Source organism: Ictidomys tridecemlineatus, chromosome 6 (assembly GCF_052094955.1).
Source record: "Ictidomys tridecemlineatus isolate mIctTri1 chromosome 6, mIctTri1.hap1, whole genome shotgun sequence".
NCBI classification, from domain to species: Eukaryota; Metazoa; Chordata; class Mammalia; order Rodentia; family Sciuridae; genus Ictidomys; species Ictidomys tridecemlineatus.
This window is the reverse complement of record NC_135482.1, coordinates 59,673,666-59,688,883: the sequence shown is the minus strand read 5'-3', so window position 1 is coordinate 59,688,883 and position 15,218 is coordinate 59,673,666. Positions and strand designations below refer to the sequence as shown.

At 33.5% G+C, this 15,218-nt stretch overlaps 1 protein-coding gene across 1 annotated transcript; it reads left to right on the top strand.

Moving 5' to 3' along the window:
• Positions 1-8,304: 8,304 nt before the first annotated feature.
• LOC101961893 (olfactory receptor 6C74) lies at positions 8,305-9,243 on the top strand. Its single transcript, XM_005341703.2, has one exon. The coding sequence runs from the start codon at positions 8,305-8,307 to the stop codon at positions 9,241-9,243; it is 939 nt and encodes a 312-aa protein (XP_005341760.2).
• The last annotated feature ends 5,975 nt before the right edge of the window (positions 9,244-15,218 follow it).

Here is a 15,218-nt window from a genome sequence, read left to right as displayed (position 1 = left end):
TACATGTAAACAACACAGAAATCAAGAAATAGAATATTAACAAGTAGAAGATAACTTCATGCCTTTTTTCAGGCAAGGTTAACCATTTCCCTGACTTTCTTTTTTTTTTTTTTATTGGTTGTTCAAAACCTTACAAAGCTCTTGACATATCATATTTCATGCATTAGCTTCAAGTGAGTTATGAACTCTCATTTTTACCCTAAATACAGATTGCAGAATCACATCAGTTACACATTTTTACATAATGCCATACTAGTAAATGTTGTATTCTGCTACCTTTCCTATCCTCTACTATCCCCCCTCCCCTCCCTTCCCATCTTCTCTCTCTATCCCATCTACTGTAATTCATTTCTCTCCTTGTTTATTTTCCAATTCCTCTCACAACCTCTTATATGTAATTTTGTATAACAATGAGGGTCTCTCTCCATTTCCATGCAATTCCCCTTTTTTCTCCCTTTCCCTCCCACCTCATGTCTCTGTTTAATGTTAATCTTTTCTTCCTGCTCTTCCTCCCTGCTCTATTCTTAGTTGCTCTCATTATATCAAAGAAGACATTTGGTATTTGTTTTTTAGGGATTGGCTAGCTTCACTAAGCATAATCTGCTCTAGTGCCATCCATTTCCCTGCGAATTCCATGATTTTGTCATTTTTTAGTGCTGCATTATACTCCATGGTGCATAGATGCCACATTTTTTTAATCCATTCATCCATTGAAGGGCATCTGGGTTGGTTCCACAGTCTAGCTATTGTGAATTCTGCTGCTGTGAACACCGATGTGGCAGTATCCCTGTAGTATGCTCTTTTAAGGTCTTCAGGGAATAGTCTGAGAAGGGCAATAGCTGGGTCAAATGGTGGTTCCATTCCCAGCTTTCTCAGGAATCTCCATACTGCTTTCCAAATTGGCCACACCAATTTGCAGTCCCACCAGCAATGTACAACAGTACCCTTTTCGCACATCCTCGCCAGCACTTGTTGTTGTTTGACTTCATAATGGCTGCCGATCTTACTGGAGTGAGATGGTATCTTAGGGTGGTTTTGATTTGCATTTCTCTGACTGCTAGAGATGGTGAGCATTTTTTCATGTACTAACAATTAAGTTTAGTTAAAAGGTAGAAAAATTCCAGTCACTTACATAAAACTACTTCTAGACAAGGAAGACAGGGGAGGGCACAGAGCAGGCAGAACTGTGGTACTTGCAGATGTCCCGTTTCCACAAAGGGATGAGAAGGAGATGGGGATGTTATAAGTACAAAAAACTACTGAGAGGTCATCGAGGAGAATCATTTTTGAAGATTTTCATGGTTGTAAAAAGGTGAAAATGATGTATACTTCTCCACTTGGATGCCTTCTGAGTTGAGGAACCTGTGACCACTGTGGGTGCTTCCATCTGAGTAAAGTTTCAAATGACTTCTGTTTCAAGCAGAACTCACCTTGGTATTTGGGGAAATATGTAAACTTAATGATAATGACCATCTAATTATAGCTGTAAGTTTGAGATCACTAGAGGATTCTTGAAAAGCAGAGTTGAATAGGAATAAACAGTATTTTTTTTTAAACTACCAACTTAGGTCTAAATGATGAAATTATCAAGAATGATCTGAGAAAAACTACAAAACTCTGGTGAAACAATCAAGAATTAAATAAATGGAGAGGAATTACACACACACATACAGTACATTTAATATTTTTAGAGTGTTAGTCCTTCCCAAATTGATCTATGGAGTCTACATGATCTCAAGAAAATCCCATCAAGTTATTACTAGGACATTGACAAACTAACCATAACATTTATATGGAGAGGCAAAGGACCCAGAATAGCCAACAATATCTTAAAAGAGAAAAATTAATTTGGAAGACTCACTTTACTCTAAGACTTATTATAAAGCTACAGTAATCAAGTTGGTGAGGTATCAGAGAAAGAATAGAGACACAGATCAATGGAACAGAACAGAGGCCTGAAATAAGTCCCTATAAAAATAGTCAACTCATCTTTGAGGAGGGAGCAAAGGCAATACAATGGAGCAACAACAGTCTTCAAGAATGGTGCTGGAATAACTGGTGTTTTCCAGGGGTTGATGGAAGGAGAGAACTTAATGTAGTTCATGATTGCAAACATTGGGAATGTGCTCTATGCTGCAGAATGTACAATTTAAAGTGGTCAGTTAAAAAGAAGAAACTATGAGAACATCATCAAACAATATAGTCCAAAATTTAAGGAAAAACATTAGATAAAATTATAATAGTACATAAAATTTCTTTCTTTTATGACTCTAATAACTAAGTTTGCAATTTACTATCATTTGTATTCTCAGTAAAATTTATTTTTCTTCCTAATTTAGTATTTAATTTTTTTGCACTGATAAGTTTTAGTTGCTTTTTGAAAAGAATATAATCTAATATTGGAAAATTTAAGTACACTCTAGCACCTGAATCTGCGTCAAGCATACCAGGCAAGCACTCTACCACTTAGCTACACTCCTTTTGGGTTTGCAGTTTTATTTGAAATATAATCTCCACAATTATAGGAAACATAAATTTCTTGTACCAGGAGTAAAAATCAACTAATTCTGATGGCTGGGATGAAAAATTATTAAAGTTATAATAGTGCTAGCAAATTAAAAAAAAATGAAAGTGAGAGTTTATCTAATGTCTTTGAATGTAATGAGGACATATCTGTACTTTTGGGGGTTAGCTTGGGAGGCGGAAACACTGAAGAATATATAAAGAACTGTGGAATCATTTTGATGAGAAAATTAAGTCTAATGATAGCAAAAAATGTTAAATGAAGGAACAATGTAGGCAAACATATAACCCAGCGATAAATATTTGTACTGTCAAAAAAATACAGAGTACAATTTTATTTATAATTTTTATAAAAATTATTATGAAAAAGAAAATAAAATACAGAGAAAATGTATATACGTGGGCTTGGAGGTATAATAAAATCAAAAGCTCATCTTCCATATTTAAAATCCAATAATTAATCTGTAAGTGGAAAATTTAAGAGAGGGAGAAACCCATTAATAGTGAAATTCATGAGTAGCAGAATTTATGATGGGGGAGGTCCAGAGCAGAAAGTCACTAATTTTCATTAATAGTTCAGGAATCTTTGACTTTTTGAGCTTGGAATACATTATAGCTTCAATATCATAATACCACAACACAACAATAAGCCTTACTGACATAAAAATAAACAGTAAAATCATATTTTAGGAAGGAATAATTAAGTCACTTTGCTCACACACAATTCTTTAGAGTTATAATGAGGAATTTGCTGGTTAATATGCATTCAGTTTCTCTAAGATGGGGAAAGAATCTAGGGAGCAATTGAGGATCATTTTGTTTAATGGTGATGAGATTAGTGCTTTTCTGACATAAAATTTGATGCATTATTATTATTTTAAAACACTTTACCTTAATATTATTTTCAAATGCTTATAGAGTTGCATGTTTGATTTAGTAATTTTTATATCTTGTTTTGCATTTCTAATCAAATCCAGGACTTTAAGCATACCAGGCAAGCACTCTACCACTTAGCTACACTCCTTTTGTATTTGCTATTTTATTTGAAAAATTGGAAGAGCTTTATTGGAAGACTTTTTTATGTATATGACATTCTGAATTGGATGTTTAAAAATTAGCTCATCATTACTACCTCCTCCAGTTGTTCTCCATGATATCTCCCAGGCTTCTTCTTGTTATGCTTTCTTAGTCAGTGGCATTGTTTTAATTTATGTTTCATTTTGTCCAGAATTTTAGAATAACCTTCACCTGTTCTCATATCCAAATAATTATTATTTTTTGTCTTTAAACACATACATATTCACTTCCCACTTGATGCAGAGATTATTCCAGATCTTAAGTATGTAGGGATGAATAATGAAACAGGCATAGCCTCTGTCCTGAGAATTTTGTAGGAGATTCAGATTTTTTTTTAATGTGAAAAAATGACATGTAAATAAATATTGATTGTGTAAAGAGAAACAAAATTCTGAGATAAGAGATCTAAGGAAGAGGAGTGTATTCTCAAATATATTCCCCCACATAAAACATTTCTTTTTGTGTGGAAATGCTATATCATCTGAGACCTGGTATTTGAAGGTAGAGTGAGGATGAAGATAGGGAGAGAGCTAACAAAGAGTTGGAGCAGTGGAAAGCCATTGCTACAATGGATAACATAGTACATAAAGAGTTGATAGACATACTGACATGTAGTTGGAACAGTTGGAATGTTTTGCTGACCAAATAAGCTGCATTTCAAGTAGGTTTCATGACCTAATACTAGTAAAGAAGTGGCCTAATATAAATTAGATTTTTAAAAATACAATTTTAAATTCTGTAGACAATGGATTGGATCTGTGAAGAAAGTAAAGTAAGGCTACGACAGGTTATTAAATTAAGGTTGTAGGTTCAGATAGATTGCATTATGATGAATTTAATTACATTAGACACAGCAATTTATTCCCAGAACCTTTCATGCTGGACCCATTTGGACAAAATATGCTGACCATTTTGTATTAGTCTGTCTATATAACTGAGCTCTCGTCAATGGAAAATTTGAGAATTATATCCAGGTCTAGCAATAAAAACCTCCCAGGTGATTCTCCATTATTTTCCTTCATTTGCCAACTATTGATCTATATATTCAAATTTGTTAAAATTGGCAAAAATAACTTGTTTCATTGAACTTAAGGATGGTAGTTAATCTTGAAGGGCTAATGACCAGAGGAAAGTAGGAGCATGATTCTGGATTAGTGGCAAATTTCTGTTTATTCATTTGCTGATCATTGAGGTGTATTCAGTTTGTGAAAAAAGACCAAGATGCATAATTATGATAATTGCATTTTCTGTTGCGTGTTATACCTCATTAAACTGTTTTTTAAATGTCTCATGTATATTGCCACAGTAATGTTCAAACTTATCTATTATAGTACCTTGTGGTTAAGTATTTATCAGTGGAAATGAAGGTGGGCAAATGTATTTGAAATATAATTATTATGTACAACCAACAAATTTTGTCTACGAATTGGATGTGGACAGGCAAAGGACAGAGCAAATACAGGTGACTTCCATGTGCCTGTCCTCAGAAACATTGTTGTCCTAATTTTCCTTGAATCCAAATCTCTGTGATTCTCTTAAATGTTAATGTCATTGCGCTTCCTGTTTTCTTTCTAGATCCTGAATCTGATTAAATCTGTTAAATTTTTCACTCAAGAGGGTGGCTTCAGAGGCTTAATGATTGATGTGCAGTATAAGCTCTTTATTGAATTAATTGAAATTTAAAATTTTGGATAATGCCCTTCAGTATTTCTACACTATAGATGTTATTTTTGTATTTTCTTGTTTGAAATGAGCATTTGTTATGCATATGTAAACTGAATAAGGTTCTGTTACCACCACCACCCCTGTATGATTTATAGCATATAGCCACCACCAAAAAAGAGTTTTTAATTTGTTTTTAAAATTAAGCTTGTAGATTGTAGTATTTTCTCCAGTCAATAAAATAATTTTAGTCTGTTCTTAACATCCTAGTACTGTAGTCTTCAGGGAATTGATTTCTTCTTTAAAAAAAAATTTAAGTCAGTTAATCCTCTTGAGAGAAGTGGCTCTGTATACAAAAGGATCACAGTTTTTGCCATTCTAAAAACTACAAAACAATCTCATACAGGGTAGAAACATCTCAAAGTCAACAAGCTCTAAATCTCTATTCTCCACCTTTCTGGACTTAAAAAAATATGTGAAACCCAAGAAAATATTCTTCAAATTTAATATAGCATAAGTTGGAGAATATTGCCTCTTTTAATAAAAACTGAGAAGTGACAAAATCTTAAAACTTACACATTCAGAGTGAATTTTGTTGGTAGTAATGTAGTTTTGGAGACAACATCGAAATAGAAATATGGGTTAAAGTAACATAAAGACACATTGGCTGTGAAACATTCAGAAATTGCCTGTGTTCTGGACTTACATAAAAAGAAGACAATTGAGAGTGAAATTCCTGAAGAAATTAAGGTTTGAAAAAATTATATATTTTAATCTTATTAAATTTATAGCATGAATCTAAAGAAAGAAAATTATTCTTTTTTGAATCTGTAATAGTAGGGCATGAATTTAGAACTAATTTTTTTATAATGCACACATTAAGCTAACCATTTTGGAACCTAGACAGAAGGAGTCAATTATGCTAAAAGAAAACCTGGAAAACTAATTTTGTAAGAATGAAATTTTGAACAGATATACAATTGTGATAGAGCTTTGATTAGATAAATGCAATTTTCCTCCTGATATTTATAACTGCTTATGCCTCTTGTTCATTTGGTAGTTATGAATATGACACTGAAAAGACAGATTTGTCCTGCAGTTGAAAGACTTTCTCCCATATTTATTAAGAAGTTATATTTAATGCAATATAATTTTAAATTTCATATAAGATTCTGTTTTCATATCTGAAGGAATCTCTTATCTCACTAATAAATTATCTAATATGTTACACATAGCTCTGGGGTTATAATGATAATTAGAAATGCATGACTCTTTTACTATCATCTAGAGAACATTTTATTATGTGATTAAGTAGAAAGCTAATGAGGTCAATAAGTTTTTTTAAATAGTTTTATATAATCTGTAATTTAAACTTACACTAAAATTTATTCATATATGAATTTACTTCTGACTTTATACTTTTGCAACCTCTATAATTTACCTTCTGTTAAATGAGGTTTTATTATGTCTTTTCTCCTTCAATGACTGTAAGTTTGAATTTGAATAAAAATCATACTGCATATGAATTGTCCTAAAATATCCAGAATATAGAAACATTGAAATTTTTAGAAAAATGACCAACTGAAAACAATGAGAAAGGAAAGAAAACAGTGAAAAAGAAATGAAGAGGGGTTATGACAAAAACTTAGTTATTTTATAATCATTTATACTTGTTGGAAATTTCTGTACATTTTTAAACATCAAAGGTGGAATATACAACACACAATAAGGTTTAAATAAATTAATGATCCAATGTTCCTCTTAGGATAGTATTGTCATTTTTTTGTTGAAATTTGGTAATGGAGGTTGTGGTTCAGTGGTAGAGCGCTTGCCTAGCATGTGGAAGGCACTGTGTTCGATTCTCAACACCGCATATAAATAAATTAATGAAATCAAGGTACTTCAACAACTAAAAAATATTTTTAAAAAACGGTAGTAGACTTTTCAGGTGATAAAAATGTGGAACTAAGCATGATCTAGAAGAAGAAAAAAAAACAAGAAAAAAGTAAATGTTAGCCTAATTCTTAATTGTTTTTTGTTCAACCAGAAAGAAAATTGAACAGGAATGTTAAAATCCAGAAGAGGTTACAATGGCAACATAGAGAAACTCACAGAACAATGACACTTAAGAAAATTATCAGGGATGCATAGTTAACATTCTATATGTAACATTATATTTTGTTTTGTAGACCCCTCCTCTGTCACTGCAAATATTCAGTAAAATATCTTATATCATTAACACAAGCATCATATGTGAGGATATGCTTTATATCTGCTTAGGTGTGTAACAGAGGAAAGAGAACAACCACCAGGGTAAGTGAGATGTATGGGTAAGTGATAGGTATACAATTGTGATTTGTTGATCAAAAACATATCAAAGTAAACCAACAAAAGAAAATATTTATAAGGTGAAAATATGGGAAAAATGCAAGGAAGACTCAGAAAGAGAAAGAAAATAAATTCAAGTCTTCAGTAAAACCAAGAAAGCAGATCTAAAAGTATTCTTGAACATGTAAATCTTGGAGAGTTTCCACAAATTTGTTAAGGATATTAAATCTTCATTGTTTATGAGCTAGAGATGTTGAAGTCAACTGTATGTTTCTTATAAAACATTTAGCAAAGAAGCATGATGCCAGATGAAGTAAAATAATTTAATGCAAAGTAAATATGTTGAGGAAAAATTTGAAATACAGTATAGAAAATAAAAGCTTAAATACTGTGATAATATTCTGATTTACTTTGTTTTTACATTTAAATAACTTTAATCAATGCAACATATTATCCCTTTGGATTGTTGTATTTATGGACTTTGAGAAAATAAAATAATTCAGAACCTTGTATTTATTTAGTGAAATTTTGAATAAAATTTATATGAGCAAAATAGTCTAGGTTACTACAGCTAATATAATATTGAAGGAGGTTGGGTGTGGGAGCAAAATGTTTATGAAATATCTCAAGAAAAAATGTATCTCATGCAGAATTCTCTTTTTCATTTCTATTTTTTTCTTCATTATGTATTTTTTTTTAAGGTGGAAATCAGCTATGAGAAACCACACAAAGGTCACAGCCTTTATTCTTCTTGGACTAACAGATGATCCACAATTACAGGTGGTGGTTTTTCTTCTCCTTTTTTTCACTTACATGTTGAGTGTTACAGGGAACCTGACCATCATTGCCCTCACCCTATTGGATTCTCATCTCAAGACACCCATGTACTTCTTCCTCCGAAATTTCTCATTTTTAGAAATTTCGTTCACAACTGTCTGTATCCCCAAATTTCTTGTTAGTATGGCAACAGGTGATAAGACCATTTCTTACAATGATTGTGCAGCACAGCTGTTTTTCACTATTCTCTTGGGGGCCACTGAATTTTTTCTTCTGGCTGCCATGTCCTATGACCGCTATGTGGCTATCTGCAAGCCTCTGCACTACATGACCATCATGAGAAGCTCAGTCTGCAACCTGCTGGTGTTTGCTTCGTGGGTCGCTGGTTTCCTAATCATTTTTCCACCAGTTATCATGGGTCTCCAGATTGATTTCTGTGCAACCAATGCTGTAGATCATTTCTTCTGTGATGTCTCCCCTATACTTCAGCTCTCTTGCACAGACACAGATCAAATAGAATTAATGATGCTTTTCTCAGCCATTCTGACACTCCTGGTTACACTGATGTTGGTAATTCTCTCCTACACACACATCATCAGGACTATTCTGAGAATCCCTTCTTCTCAACAGAGGAAGAAAGCCTTCTCCACGTGTTCTTCTCACATGGTTGTTGTGTCCATCTCTTATGGCAGCTGCATCTTCATGTACGTGAAACCCTCTGCAAAGGAAAGAGTGTCTTTAAATAAAGGTATAGCTCTGCTCAGTACTTCCGTTGCTCCCATGTTGAATCCCTTCATCTATACACTGAGAAACAAACAAGTGAAAGATGCTTTTAAGCACATGATCAAAAACATTAAAGCTTTCTCACGGAAGTGAACCATTTTAATGATTTCTTAAGGTTATGAGTAAACTAAGAAGAGTGGAGTGTGTCACAGAACTGTTCAATATCTACATTCAAAATCTCATGATCTTTTTCTTGACTGATAATTTTTATTGTGGTCTGCCTAATCTCCAAAGCCTAATACTTATTTCTATTTTTCTTCATGCTGAGAGCACATAAGAAAGACACTTTTTGGTTTTGATTAAAATCATTTGCCTTTATTTATTTTGTTGCTGTATTTATTTCCTCTCAATATTCTGTCAGAGGGAGACAAGTAGGAATTCATTTTTTCCATATTTCTTCTCAATATACTGGAACTCAGGGATTCAATTTGTTATATTTATTTATATAGAGTCTAATATACTTTCTAGATTTAATTACCCAGTGATCTTATATATAGTAGATATAGAACATGAAATATAATTTTTTAAAATTAAGTGTTTAGTAGAAACTATAAGGAAATCAATTTAATAACATTTTTTAACTACATAGTTCGACAGTTTCAAAATTTTAGCTATCCCTAAAGAGGTTATTTATTTTCAGAAACAGATAAAGAATTGTTATAAAGATTAAAACATCGCTGCTATGGCAGTTATCCAATAAAAATTATAGAAAGCACTTATGGATTACTTATAGTCTTTCATGTTTTTTGAAATGTAGAAGTTTCATCTCAAGACTTTGTATGACAGATATTGTCATGCATGTGAATCCATAAAATATATACAGCATGTAAGGCTTAGATAATCTGCAAATGACAAAAAATAAAAAAATGTATATGAATAGAAACACACTGATTCAAAAAAATGGTCACTTACTGTTCACAAACCTCATGCATTGTTAACAAAATAAAGTTGAAATCGCTCTGGCTTTATGTCACTTAGGATGCAAAATAACAGTAACCACCTTTCAGATACTCCATAGATTTAAAATATGTCATACATAAAATTAAGTCTATATGGCTCTAATAGAGTATATTATTTTTCAAACTAAGTGAAATGAACATTAAAATTAGATAAAATGACCAGAGACATTCATGTAAAACCGAATGTTTTTACTCTTTTCCTTTGAGTGTATCATATATCAATTTGATTAAAAGAATTTTCCCTAAAAGAGTTTTATAAGTTTGTTCTATAAATATTTGTCTATGTCTTATTTTTCACAGAAGATAATGCTGATCTTACAGAAAATTTCTTACTGGCTGGATTTTTTTGACTTAACAAATTGCTAAATAGATTCTGTCCCAAAATATTTAAAAGGAAATGTAATTTGTCAGATCTCCATGCACGTAAATGAACCTGAATTTAAAAACAATACTGAAAAATTTTAAATCTATGTAGCTAGATAAATATTCATGGAGGCATTGTGTATATTCAAGTATACTTTTAAAATAGAGGGCATGCTTATTCAGGGGGTTTTCATAAAACTGCAGTGCTTTAAGGATATTTCATTTGAAATAGAAGATGATTTATTAAATAAATACCCTTCAGTTGTCACTATTTCTCTTTGTTTGCAATCAGTAACTGAATTTAAGTGGCCCAAATTTTCTACCTTATAGATAACATCTATATTCAAAAGAAATTTTATTCAAAATCTTTCACATCTGACAAAACTTCTGATGCTAGAATATCTCAGATTTTCCTGTGAACACTCTTGCATGTGTGTTAATTTTTTTGTCAAATGTAATCATGTCAAGTATTTATTTTATATACTATATTGCTTAATTACTAAACTTAGTTTTATATTTAAGCTTTAAGTATGTTTAGCTCTTCTAAAGGTCTAATATAAAAGTAAATTCAGAAATAATTTCATAGAGATCAAAGAATGTAATTTCTCCCCCTTTTCTTTATGCGAAAAGAATTATCAATAACTGTGAAATTCAGGAATATATTTACTATATTTAACTACTTAGAATGCATAAGTTTTTTTTCTATTTCTAGACTATATGTAAGGAGATAATTGGAATACAAAAGAAAAAAATTATAGACCCAATCTACAATGAGAAATGATTAGTGGAAGAAAATCCCCACTTACTTTTAAATAACTTATGAATTTGTGAATAAATATTTGTATAAGCACCAGAGATAAGACTGAGTTATTTGAGACTGTGATGTGCAAACTATCCTAGACTTTAAAAAATATTAAAATCCTTATTGTGCACAATGTCTCTCATTTCTGAAAGAAAAAGCTATAGCTAGCATTTGTTTTCCAGTTGTATATATTGAGAGTAAGTGTTAAGAAGAGCTATACTCAAAGTATATCAATTGTCTCTTAAATAGCTTGTTTGCTTTGGTCTCTAATTCATTTACCTCGTTTCTATATAAAAAAACTTCCTAATTTGCAGTCCTACCAACAATGTATATATGTTCCTGTTATGATTTACATATGAGGTGAGAAAATTTTGGGGTGAAATGATTGGGTTATGAAAGCCTTAGCCTAATCAGTGCATTAAACACTAAACAGATTAACTGGGTAAACAAGGGCAGGTACGCTGTGGGGGACTACTTGAGTAACTGGGAGCATGCCATTGTTATGTGGTTCACACTTTTTCCTGATGGTCATGTCCTGAGCTGCTTTCCTTCACCATACCCTTCTACCATGATCTGCCTCACTTTGGGCACAGTGCAATGAACTTGGTGGTTTATGGGCAGACATGAAACTATGAGCAAAATAAACATTTCCTGCTATAAAATTGTTGTGCTTGGGTCTTTTGGTCACAGCTGAGTAAAAGTTGACTAAAATAGTTCCTTTGTACCCATATCCTCACCAAGCATTTATTATTATTGATATTATGTATGGGTGCCATTTTAACTGGGGTGACATAAAATCTCAAGAGTGGTTTTGATCTTCATTTCCCTCAATTAAAGTCATTATATTTAGACCGTGGCCAGCACAAGCTTCATAAATGAAGGTTCATCTACATGAGAAACCTGAAGGGAGTTTTGAATTAAAGAGACAGGCTCTAATTACCCTTAAACCAGCTCCAGGATGGCTTTTCCTAGCTCCAGCCTCCAGCTACCTATTAGAGTAGTGAGGTTTACTGAAGAGGGAAGAGAGAGAGAGAGAGAGAGAGAGAGAGAGAGAGAGAGAGAGAGAGAGAGAGAGAGAGAGAGAACACACGAGGGAGTGGACTTTTACTGGGGAACAAAAAATTCTGGGGAAAATCCCATCTAATGAAGATTAAGGGGGGCAGTGTCCCAAGGTCAGGTGCAATGATTGAGTTTGAGTCTTCTTCTTTAGTGACCATACATGCCTCCACATGGACAAGCCCTTGGACCTGAGAAGGGTGGGGAAAGTTCTGGACACAAGGATGTGTCTAATTGCCTCTTTCCCAGTCAGGGAGGTAACTCAAATCACATGCGATAATGGCCTCCAAGATTATACTGAAGTGATACATGCATACCCATGTTTGTAGCAGCACAACTTACAGTAGCCAATTATAGAATCGGTCTAGGTATTTCCCACAGCAATCAATCAATCAATCAAATAATAAGTAAATAAATAGAATAGAATTAACATAAAGACTGTGAATGCCACACATACAGGGGATATCATTCTAGATCACTCTAGGAGTCTTTGCAAGAGAAAGCTGTGACCTAAAGAGGTCACAATGAAAGAGAAATTCATGCAAACAAATGCATAAAATCTAACACAAGGAAATGAGAATATGAAAAAAAGTTAAGACAAACACCTTCTAAAGTTCATATTTTATTAGCAAAAGATGTTAAAGTAAATTAAATATTAGATAAGGAATTCAAAATAAAGGTTATAAAAAATGAACAATGAATTCTAAGAGAACACAGAAAAACAACTGAGCAAATTAAGGCAATCAGTACAGGATATTTATGAGACATCAAGAAGGAGCTAGATGGGGCTGGGGCTGTGGCTCAATGGTAGAATGCTTGCCTCACATGTGAGAGGCACTGGGTTCAATTCTCAGTGCCGCATATAAATAAATGAATAAAATAAAGGTCTGTCAGCACTAAACAATATTTTTTTTTCAAAAAGAAGGAAATAGAGATACTGAAAAAGAACCAAACAAAAAGCATTTGCCGGTAAATGGCTGGAGTTGGAGAATATCATGCTAAGAAAAATAAGCCAAACCTCACCCCAAAAAGGCTGAATGTATTCTCTGATGTGTGGGTGCTAATTGACAATAAGGGTGGGGGCACTAGGGAAGAATAGAGTTACCTTAGATTAGGTAGAGGGAAGTGAAAGGAGGGGAGGGGATATGGGAATAGGAAGGTAGAATGAAACAGACATTATGACCTTTTGCAGGTATATACCTGCAAGACTGATGTGATTCTACAACATGTACAATCAGATAAATGAGAAATTATACCCCATCTATATGATATCAAAGTGCATAAATGCATTCTACTGCCATGTATAACTCATTTAAAATAAATTTAAAAATGAATAAGAAAATTGGAAGTGGGAAGATGAAAAAATCTTGGAAATAAAAAACAATAAATCAAGTAAAATGTTCAACTGAAAGTCTTTATAATAGAGTAGATCATTCTGAAGACAAAGTAGTAGTGAAAATAAACAGGTCAGTGTTTGCCAGGCTGTGGTGAAGGGAGCTGCACACTTGTCAATGAAAGTCATCTGAGTCATGCGTTCGGATGAGTCACATGTTCAGAACATCTAAAGTTTGACAACCATTAGCATACAAGCTGCTCAGCAAACTACTAGCCTCCACCTCAGTCATCTCTTCCTGACCCATACACTCAGGTAAGGCAATATGGTCAATGAAAAGAGCTTTCTCCAGAAAGGAATTATCTCCACTCAATTAGTTCCTGGGTAATGGTCAAGAAATAGAGGTAGGAAGTTAAATGGACTGATTTTGCAAAGTCAAGTTTCCATTTTGATCACTCCTGGGAGTTAAGTATTTTTTTCTTTCCCTTAACAGCAAACCCAGTTGGATTTGGTTAGCATAGCCTCAGGGTTGTAATCTGGACACAAGGTAGATACTATTGTTTAAGTGAGTTCCACCAAAACCCAAGTGTTGGAAACTTAATTTCTCAATTTAGCAGTGTTAAAAGGTTGAGTCTGATGGGATGGATTTGAGCCATATTGCCAGAGACCTCATGAATAGCTGAATCCCTTTATCACAGAAATAGGCTTCTTATGTGGGCACTTAATTCTCTTTCTTCTCTCCTGATTGGCCCACTTGCTTTTCTGCTTTCTGTCATAAGTTTAATGAGTATGAGTTCCTCCCCTCCAGCAGTTATTTGATCTTGGACTTCCTACACTCCAGAATCATGAGCCAAAATAAATCTCTTTCCTTTAAAAATTACTCAGTCTTCAGATACTCTGTTACAACATCAAAAAAGGTACTGTGTGAAGTGTCTAAGGGACTCACACTTTATTTTAGCTAACTTTGATCAACATGACCTTGTCATTTATTTACCTTCCAAATGAAAGTTCTGATTTACTAAAGGTATGACAGAGGAAAAACCAAACAAGCAAAATAAAAAGATATAACTTTAACACCTGGAATTAATCTCCCACATTTTGTGGAAGTGGAAATAGAGTAAAACCTGTTGTAAGGGGACAGAGAGATGAGGATCTCTTAAGAAGATGTTAAGAGAATAGTTCTATAAAATGGCATTGTACCAACCCCCCACTGGCTTTCTTTACCAAAAAAGCAATCTGCCTGCAGCCCCACTTGGCCTAATCAGGGGCAAAGGCCAGGCAGTCAGTGTAGACATTGCTGATGGGTGTAAAGAGAAAATGAGGACCTGCTACCCAACAGAGGACAATGGGTGTCAACCTCTGTGATCATGCTCCTGGGCACTCTGGGTTGCTAATGATTAATTTCCATCTCTTGCTCCTTCCTGCCCTTAGACACATAGAGGGAGAAGAAAATGAAGGGAATAATTAAAAGGGGGGTTCTGGAATCTATAAAGGAGCTGTAAAGGAGTCTATAAAAATATAACTCCTCCCATCGACATCCAGCTTTGGGGCCCCT